This window comes from Chenopodium quinoa, unplaced genomic scaffold, assembly GCF_001683475.1.
Source record: "Chenopodium quinoa cultivar QQ74 unplaced genomic scaffold, ASM168347v1, whole genome shotgun sequence".
Lineage (NCBI taxonomy): Eukaryota > Viridiplantae > Streptophyta > Magnoliopsida > Caryophyllales > Amaranthaceae > Chenopodium > Chenopodium quinoa.
In genome coordinates this window covers 1,359,164-1,369,522 of record NW_018744137.1, presented here as the reverse complement: position 1 = coordinate 1,369,522, position 10,359 = coordinate 1,359,164, and the positions used below count along the sequence as shown (strand labels likewise).

The 10,359-nt window shown below is 35.1% G+C and overlaps 2 protein-coding genes across 2 annotated transcripts; both read left to right on the top strand.

The window, feature by feature from the left end:
- The first annotated feature begins 1,448 nt into the window (after positions 1–1,448).
- Positions 1,449–4,374, top strand: LOC110693040. The gene is made up of 2 exons (XM_021870161.1): positions 1,449–1,716; positions 4,031–4,374. The coding sequence occupies exons 1-2, from the start codon at positions 1,565–1,567 to the stop codon at positions 4,152–4,154; spliced, it is 276 nt and encodes a 91-aa protein (XP_021725853.1). The 5' UTR covers positions 1,449–1,564; the 3' UTR covers positions 4,155–4,374.
- A 507-nt stretch (positions 4,375–4,881) lies between these two features.
- LOC110693038 lies at positions 4,882–9,953 on the top strand. The gene is made up of 7 exons (XM_021870158.1): positions 4,882–5,188; positions 5,350–5,451; positions 5,771–5,885; positions 6,743–6,858; positions 7,335–7,523; positions 8,408–8,550; positions 9,485–9,953. The coding sequence occupies exons 1-7, from the start codon at positions 5,067–5,069 to the stop codon at positions 9,664–9,666; spliced, it is 969 nt and encodes a 322-aa protein (XP_021725850.1). The 5' UTR covers positions 4,882–5,066; the 3' UTR covers positions 9,667–9,953.
- Positions 9,954–10,359: the final 406 nt, after the last annotated feature.

Genomic DNA, 10,359 nt, shown 5'->3' with positions numbered 1-10,359 from the left:
CGTTTGGAACCATATATGATCATTATAGGTTGTCATACATGTTCGTGGTAGGCTTGAGTTAATGAAATCGGTGCAAGTTGTAAATCGGTAAATTGACCGTTTAAAGGCAAATTGGATGGTTCCACCCACCCAATTGGACTTCCTAAGCGTATTATTAACCATTATAAACATTTCGACATTTTTATTTCGGGGCGAAAAAAGTTAAAAATTCCAAAATTGAAGTCCAATATCCACGTTTTTTTTAGAAATTTTGGAGGTTTCGGGGACCGTTGTTGAAAAGTTTTGAAATTTTAGAGAACTCATTTTAGAGTCATAATTTTTTTTTGGAAACCCTATATGATCATTATTTGTTGTAATAAATGTACGTGGAAGACTTGATTTAATGAAATCGGTGCAAGTTGTAAACCGGTAAATCGGTTGTTTAAAGGCAAATTGGATGGTTCCACCCACACAATTAATTAGACTCCCAGAGGGTATTAGGACCATGGTAAAAATTTCGACAATTTTCATTTACAGGCGAAAAAAAGTCAAAAAATTCAAAAATTAAAGGCTAATATCCACGTTTTTTAAGAAATTTTGGAGTATTCGGGGCCCGGTGTCTAAAAGTCTCAAAATTCTAGTTAATACATCTCGGGGTAATACAATGTCGTTTGGAACCATATGTGATCATTATTTGTTGTCATAAATGTTTGTTGTAGGCTTGAGTTAATGAAATCGGTGCAAGTTGTAAACCGGTAAATTGGTCGTTTAAAGGCAAATTGGAACGTTCCACCCACCCAATTGGACCCCCAGAGGGTATTAGGGACCATGGTAAAAATTTCGGCAATTTTTATTTCCTAGCGACAAAAAGTCAAAAAATTCCTAAATTGAAGGCTAATATCCATGCTTTTTGAGAAATTTCGAAGGTTTTAGGGCCAGGTGTCGAAAAGGAATGAGATTTTATTAGATACATCTCTGGGTCATATAATGAAGTTTGAAACCATAAATGACCATTATATGTTGTCATAAATGTTCGTGGTAGGCTTTAGTTATTGAAATAAGTGCAAGTTATAAACCGGTAAATTAGCCGTTTAAATTCAAATTGGATGGTTCCACCCACCTAATTGGATTTTTTTATTTTTTTTACAAAAACAGGGACTTTCTGAAAGTATTGTTTCTAATATGTCCTTTGTACGATTTATGGACTTGGTTACTCGGGTTTGACATGACTATGTGTTCAAGTATCTGACTCGAATTTTTATGTGACATATTATATAGGGGCATAGGGCATCTACTCAGTCAATATTAGAGAGATTACTAGGTCAGCTCTATAAAAATTCATCAATCAATGGTCACAGGGTTTGAGTGTGCACATAAGACGTGGTTTTCTAAACCTAAAATCGGACCCGACAAAATCGATTTCGGGTCCGACACTAAATGCCCAGGTTATATAACTCACCCACCCCTGCGTTGAAATCAGTCCATCAACCCTCAGGGGTTTTCCATTTTCCAGTTCTGGAAACTGCCAACATAAAAAAGGAGAGAGACGAACACACAGAAGAAATTAGGTCAAGTGGAAAGCAAAATGAAGGAGACTACAGGAAACAAGGAAGAACAAGAGAGAGAAAAGGTTTGCAAGAGATGCAAATCAAGCTTTAACCCTTGTTCAAATACCCCTTCTTCCTGCCGATTTCATCCTTCTTTCTTCGTTTGTCGTCGTCACGATGATCAGAAAAGGTATTCGCCAACCTTCTCTTTTTCAATCTATGAGCATGTAATTATGAAATGGGTATAATTTTATTGCATGTGAATTGATTTTCTGCGTTTATTTTTAGTGGAAATGATATAAATTGGGTGTTTGTGATAGGGTTTTGTGACAATGAAGAAGGGATTTTTAATTTGTAGGATTAGCTAATGTTGTCTTCGTTGTAGTTTGACTAGAACCATCTTATTTGCGATGAAATTGGTGATGGGTCTAAGAAGTTTATAGGTGAATAATGTCATATAATTGTAAAGCACTGAAATAAGGAAGATCGATAAAAGGGAAGTCAAGCTCTAGTACTTGTTCATTAAGTTGGGAAATATATTGAATTTGGTGCCTACAACATATTTAACATATTTGTATATCATGATTTATGAAGCATTGGTTGAGCTTGATTTGATATGGTGCCCACAACCTTTAGCACCGTTCATGTCTAGAAACTCGGGATCGTAAATGGATTCGAAAGGGAAAAATATTGCTTCATTGATCGTTGAATGTATATGGTGCCCACAATCCACAACATATTTAGGGCCTGTTCTCATACATTTATTTTCAGCTCAGTCAGTTCCTAATTTCCTTCTCTTATAAAATATTCATTTCAATTCAGTTCAGCTGATTTCAGTCTATTAGAACAGACCCTTAGTGTATTTGTATATCATGAAGCATTGGTTAAGCTTGATTTGATAGGTTTTGGTGGTACAATTATATCACCAAAATAGATAAACAATGCAAAAGCAAGCTAGCATGTGGTATTAAACCTAAGTCATGAGCAATGCTTGGGTCTATGTATCATGCCATATCCACTATTTACAAATATCTACCATGTTGTATTCGTTGATTTTAAGTTGTTGAAGAAAAGCTCACATAGGTGTCTTCACATTTTTACCTCATCTTTGTCCTCTTTTCTGTGCTCTCACTTTCTTTCGATAAACATGCTGTTTCAAATTTTGGTCGGAAGTATTCTTGTAAGTCGTGACATTATAAAGGTTTTTGCTTTCAAATTTACTTTATTCCTAAGATGAGACCCTTCAAAGATAAGAGATAAATTGAGATTGGAGTTATTAGTAGGGAATATGATGCTATTGAGTGGGAGTTCTCTTCTTTTTACGAGTCTCTCTTTAAGTATAAAGAAGTTGGTTATTCTTGTATTGTTCTTCTAGATTTGGGTCCCTTGTTAAGTTATGAGTCAGACTGGGGTGGTGTGTAAATCTATGAACTCTTATCTTTATCAAATTAGTTCTGAGAAGGAAGAATCTATTTGTATTAAAGAATTAAGTCAATAGAGTATTCAGATTTAGTTGATCTGTTGCACGATAGTCTTGTCTCTTGTGGCTGTTTTGGGATATCAATCTTGGAGCCCTTGTATCTCAATATCTAAATAAAACTTCACTGGAACACTTGCCCTGCTTTGTGATTTATTGTGCATGTAGATATATTGCTACATGTATTATCAACTGTTTGCCTTCCTAGAAGCAAACCTTTCAGCACTGCAATCAGAAGCACATCTTTTTCTTTCTTTTTTTTTTTTTTCTTTTTTTTTTTCCCTTAATAAAAAATTTCATTGTATGCATATGAATTACAAACCTACACCAAATTTAATATAATTGTAAATCTTGAAGCATTGGTTATGTTTGATTTTAGGTTTTGGTGGTACCAGTTATTTCACCAAAACTGAATAAACGATGCAAAAGCAAGCTAGCATGATGTATCAAACCTAAGCTATTAGCAATGCTTTGGTCTATTAATCATGTTATATTACCTAATTACAATCTATCATGTTATCTTGGTTAATGTTGAATTCAGAATGTAAGTTCTCACAATTCCCTTCACCAAATTCTTCGTCTTTGTCCCCTTTTCTGTGCTTCACTTTTTTCAACTGAATTATACACGTAGATAAAATTGGCTGAGCAGTACTGCACCAATGACTGCTTTATAATGCCTGGTGAGAATGCAATGTTAAATCAGCTATACTGAATTACCGATTGCCCTTGAGACCAGTCAATGCAAGCTACATGTTTCACAGTCATGGTGTGAAGGCTGTTTGATTTTGGCTGAGTTTAGCTGGTAGATCTTGTAGACTGGAAGCATAACTGGTGATATAAACAGCTATTACATTTTGCAGAAATTAGTTTTCTTAGGTCTTGATGTGCATGCTATATGGTTAGTTTATTCACCTCAACACCAGCGTGAAACCTTTGCCCTTACCTTCTTATTGTTGATGTTGTTGATGCCTCTGCCCTTAACTCTTATGAACGGAATCAAACAGTCCTTGTTTTGTCTTTTGTATAGGTACTATGAATTGGGCCCTGATGATCCGCCATATGCTGCCAAGTTCTATGACTGTTGTGGCGCTGAAAACCCTGAGGCTCCCGGCTGTACTGTGGGTTCTCATATCACTTGTGATGATGAATGATGTACATTGTATGCTAGTCAGCTCTAAATGCATATGGTTTGTTGTATGCCTCACATGAATGTATATGGGATAACTAATAGATTTTCTCTAATTTGTAACCTAAATCTCTCTGTAATTTACAGTCCTTCAATGTATATAGCAGTTGCAAGATCAGAGTTTGTTACCAGTGGTGTTAGTTCATACTCCATACTTCATAGTCTAGAATAAGAAAATTTGTCCATCTCTCCAACCATTATTTTTGTTTTTCTGAAATACACAGGTGTTTTTCATGGTAAATTTTACCTGTAAATGATGTCATAAATCATAATAGATACGGAGTACATTTTAGAGCTAACTTGTTACGGAGTATTATTACTTTTCATACACTCCGTATTTTGACTATCAACAAATTGTTCCCAACGACCATCAATATTCCCTCCCCTCTTAAAATTTTCCTGTTCTCCTTTCTCACTTTATTGAGATTTTTAAATCGGTTGATATATTTCATATGAAGTATTCCCTACGAGGCTACGAGTTCTAAGAACAAATGAACGATATACGTAGTTAAGGAAACAAATGTCCAATATACATAGTTAAGGAGAATTCCCTTGTAAGTAAGCGGAGGCGGAGAATTAGGGATTTCATTTGTTTGGAGTGAGAATCGAACTCTTCTTACACGAGTGACGGAATGAGTTTATACTAAACAAGAGCCGCGTAGACGCGTAGCCTAAATATGGGCAAATCCAACTACAAATGTAGAAAATCCAAAGTCTCAGCAATTCCCTGAAAAGTCCGTCGACGTTTCAGCTGTTTTTTACTTGGACCTTAAGATTCACACAAATTCTCCTTCTCACTCCCCTCTTTCTCTCTCCTCCTTCGTCTTCTTCAATCTTCAACCATTTCATCTCACAATCTCAATTTCAATCTTCAAAAATGTGGATTGAGGTTATTTGTGGTTTAATACTCTACAAAGTACTCCGTATGTTCTTCGGAAACGACGACGTTTTGGACATCGAAACTTCCGATTTCAACGCCATTTTCTCCGTCGCAACTAGGTTTGTTTACTCTTTCCTTTATCATTATCATCGTATTTAAGTTTGATTATTGTATGATGATTATTATTGTTGATGAATTTGATTGTACTTATTTTGAATTGAAGAATTTAACAAATTTGATTTTATTTTGAAAAATGTGATTAATGAATTTCGTTTTTCAGACTAGAGAAATTGTATGGAGGAAAGGCGTATGTTGGTCTTCGGATTCCTGACGCCGATTCCGGTTCTCGTCAAAGTATTGATCTGGTTCTTGTCACTAAACGGTAATTTTTCATTTTTTTTTATAAATTTTGTTCATTTTGTTTTGTTTATTTAATCACTGTGTTAAATATTTGCACCTCGGTCCGAGTTTAGTTGTCACGTTATTAGTTCAAATTACACTATCGTTGTTACTATTGATTGATTTCGGATGGAGGGTGTACTAATTTTCGTGATCATCAAATCATGTACTGTCTATTAGGAGTGGTGTGGTTTAAGGGAAAATTTATGGATGCATTTTGTTTGTTGTTGTAATAATCTTGTTAATACATCGCTTAGTTGGTTAGGGTTTATATAGTGTCTTATTTTGGGGTTGTTTTGTAGGGAGGCAGTGGTGATTTGTGTCAAGAATTTGGCAGGGTTTGTTTCAGTTAACGCCGATGGGAGTTGGCTTTGTATAAGTGAGCACAAACAAAAGGAAGAACATCATCCCAATCCTGTAAGTCGCGGGATTCAATGTGCACTTTATTTGCTAAAAGGGTTTTGTTTTGTTTATAGTTTCTATTGCAAATGCCAAGAGTTATTGTTGCGTTTTTGTTGAACACGAATTACCCCCCCTCCCCTCAATCTCTCTGTAGTAGGCCACAATTCTATTTCGGAATATCCCAGCATGGCCTACTTTTCATATCTAGTAAGTCTGATTTTAAAAAATGTTATTTACAGTTGAAGACAACCAAATTTAAAATTTGGTGAAGTTATATATGAAGTGAAAGATTAAGCTGACACTTTACTTTGTACATTCATTGACTTCTTGTAGACTATATTGATTTCAAAAGGAATGCGATACTTTGCTTTAGAGTGCAGTTGTTTGATCATTGCATTTGTTGTCTTGTGAGGTTGGCTTCCAAATCGGTATCAAAATGTTGGATGTTATAAATCTTAGAATTCATGAAGACAATTGATGTCTATGCTGTATAATAGGTGCAATTTCACTTTGATGTGAATGTGACTTTGTTGCAAGTGTTTAATAATATTGTTTGAGTTGGTAGCTGCTTAAAAAGGAATATATAATGTATTTCATGAACTTCAATGAAGTGTAACACAGTGGCCTGTTAATATTATGTCATGCATTGGATTTTCGTGTAACATAGTGGCCTGTTAATATTATGTCAGTATATAGGATGTCTGATCATTTGTGATGGGGTACTGTGTAAACATTTTACCATGTGAACTTATGGCATTGTTTTTTAATTGTAGGAATTAAAATCGTTTTTGCTTGTTGGTTGGCTGCTTTGGTTCAGAAGTTATGCTTTGTGTTACTGGATATGGGTTTATGTTTTTTTCTCCCCCTGGTAGGTAGCAGAAGCTAAACGGCAGGCCTCAGTTCTAGAAGCATATCTTGAACAAAGAGGAGTTTCTCTTCCTGAAGGATATCTTTCCTCCAAAGTCATCATTTCCAACCCAAAGTTCCGGTAATCTATTTTTCATTGCTGTATTATATTGTTTTTGTTGTTACACTGTACCAAACTTAAAAACAAATCCAGTCATTTGTTGTTATAAATTTTTTCCCTTTTTAAGCCAATATACTATAAACTACCTATTTTCTCTTGGAATATATCCTAGATTTTTGTAATTGTTTTTAAAGCAATATTCTAAATTGCTGTTACACATCTTTAGATGGTTGCATCACGGTCCAACATTGGGTTTATTTTTGTAGTTTAATTTTCACTTCAATAAATCTGAAATGAAGGAAAGAAGAATTTTATGTACTTGTATATATCTGCTATCAAGAGATGCATGCTTTCTTGGTTTTGAAGAATATTATTGGTTTGTGAATTTCACACTACGTAATCTTTTCCGATAGACATGCGGTCCTTTTCTCATTATAGCATTTAACTATTTAAGACATCTAACTTTTCCCTTAATGATATTAATATAAATATTACAGAACATTAAATCCAGACCACTTCCCACAAGAAGTTGTACAGTATGAAAATTGGGTAAACTTGAAGCCAGAATCAAAAGGTGTGCTTTCTGGATGGTTTAAAGGGGCATTTCGCGCTGGAAAGAAAGATATACAGGAATCTACACATCAGCAACTTCAATCTATTCTTAGCACTGCTCCAATGTGGGATAGGTATGTTTCCGAATCTCTATTGTTGCCTATTATGTATTTGTGGACCTAATCTGCAACATCTTTCTTCCATATTACCTGAGAAATTATGACTCAATACAAGTGATACCCTAAAACATGTAAAATGTGAAGCACAAGTATGGTGTATGCTATATGTTTTCTTGATTTTACCATCACAGATTCACAGGAGGTAGAAATATATTTGTCTGTGATTAAAATTTTCTGCAATTATATTTTGGCTCTCATGATGAGCGGGATGCGTGTGAGTGAAATTCTAGGGCTTTGGCGTTTATTTAAGGTGTTCATATCTCACTTGTTTAAGGTTTGACTTCTCTAATTCAGTAATTCTCATTGACTCCTTGAGCCCATTGTTACACACAAAGAATGCCAATGGTACTCCAAAAAGTTTATGTTGTCTGTCTGTTTGTTTAAAAATCAAAATGTTTTGGTGTAATGGTGTCTCAATTGGTTTTCTGAATTTCTTCCAACCATTGTTTTTGCAACTTGGTGAAAATGTGCATCAGCTCTCAATGAGTTCGCTTGTGTAGGTTTTACTTTGACGTTGTGGACTTGTGGTTGGGTGTTTATGTGTGTTTGTTGGGGTATGCATTTTTCCTGTAGTGCAGAATTTTACTAGTTAGGTATAGAGCTGTGTACATTTGTACCTCCAGTTTTTATACTAAGTTGTAGAAATGTATCCAAACACGGAGTTTGATCCTTTGCATATTATTAGCACTTTTTTTTTAAAAAAAAAACTGACAATTGAGAATGTTGTCACAGGGGCTTCCATTGGCCCGCAATTGGCCAAGTACTTGAACATAAAATGTTCCAGCTGCACAAATCATGTAAAATTAATTGTTTTGTTTATTTTTATTTTTGCTGCATAGGCTGGAGCTCAAAGCCAGCAAATATGTGTTAGGAGAATTTCTGGAGTTCAAAGGCAAGAATGAAGATATTCAAGAATTGCAATATATCAAGAGGTCAAAAGTTGGCCAGATGATTGTACAGAAAACGTCAATGTTTGGCTTTGGTAAGTTTTCTGCTTTTACCATGGCTCAGTCATTCATCCAAAAATGTTTCTTCACTTGTATATCATCTTTTGTATAAAACACAAGGCGCCAAGGATTGCATGCAAGGTTATTCATATGAAGTTGCCCACTTTAAAGCAAAGATAAAAAGATAAATTAAGGAGAAAATGTTTTAAAAGAGGGTTTGCCAGTGAATTTATAATCTGAAAGTTGGTGTATTACAATTCTTTTGGCTTTATGCTAGAGGCATAACTGCATAAGGCTAATTTGACTAGCTGAGTGCCTGAGTGTGAGCTTCCAGGCTGCCAAGCTGAGTATGGTCTTAGATTAATTTCAGTTCTACCATATATAGAATTGGGTTTGGTTGAGCCTGATTGCTTAAGCATTAGTTATAGGGGCAACTATGGCACATTCCAAAAAAAAAAAAAAAAAAAAAAAAAAAAAAAACAGGAAAAGAAACAAAGTGAAAGCTTTGTCATGGTGCCTGAAGCTTGGCTACCCAGGCTCATTTTGTGGGTAGGGGTGTGCTAAAATGCTAATGTATACTGGTTAGCTGCAGTGTAAAGGAGGTCCTGTGCAGAAAAAAAAAAAAATGAGTGGCTTGAATATGAAAGACAAAATTTGTCGGCTCTTCTCTATGTTATGTACTGCTACTTGTTCATGTATATAGTGTGCAAAGTTTACATCACTGGACTTACTGAGGTTCCCCTTCAGTCCTTCACATTGTGATTATACACGTTACTAAAAAGCTAGGAGAAAAAGCATTAAAGTTAAGTTGGTATGTGTGATATTTATGAACGATATTCTTGTGTGTAAATTTTTGAGCTGTCCTGTTGCGATGATTCTTGATTGCTTCTTCTGAGTTATACCACTAGAATTTTCTTTGGGTTCATCTTGGCTGCTTCCATTTCATAGGTTTCATTTTTTTTATTGCAGCTCCAACAAGGCTTCAAGTTTTGTACTGTTTTCGCGATTATCGAACTGAAGCCTCTTCATCTTCTGAGTGGAAGGAGGTGACTGTCAGGTCAAGTACTGAAGTTGTATTCCAGCCTCAGAATGCCAAGAAAGTCAAGAAGTTCAAGTTATCCGCTATCACTTCTCTGACACTTAGTGCCTAAGGACAGTACATTGCTCTCAATTAGAGGTAACTTGGTAACTTGAGAGGTATTTAGGTTTGTCTTAACTGTATTATCCTATGCCAATGACTGTTATCATTGTATAATATGAATATTCAATGTTGAATTTCAATTGGTATACTATAGATCTTTCCAGTTAGGTTATAACCTGATGAGTTGTCCAATGTACTTAATCACAGAAAAAGGTCGAGAAATCAACGTAATAATTCTGTATTTCCTTTATGCTACTCTGTACTTATTTTAGTCGATTTTCTGCTTAATTCTCTGAAGCTGGTCTCTTTGTTTGCAATTATTTAAAAAATGTTAATATTATTTGAATATCCCCTTGCTGTTGGTGGTAGAGCAGTAACCAACCGATTTTGATTTGGTATGGGTTTGGAATGTTAACCATTACAAGATTGTTCTTATGGGTCAATATTTATTGCGGGCAAGAATACAGGCGAATTTGTAGTGACTATCACCCTTAAAGGCTCAAGAAAGAACAATCTTTACTCTTTAGCACTTACCTTCTTATCAATCTTCTGTGTACACTTTATACTAGAAAAGCTGTTCATTGTTTGCTAGAGGTCTCTCTGTTCTCCTTGAACCATTGAGCATTTGAGCCTTAGGTTCTTCTTAATAGGTTAAAACTAGTGATAGTTTGCAAAAACTACTGTATGGGTGCAGTACAAATCT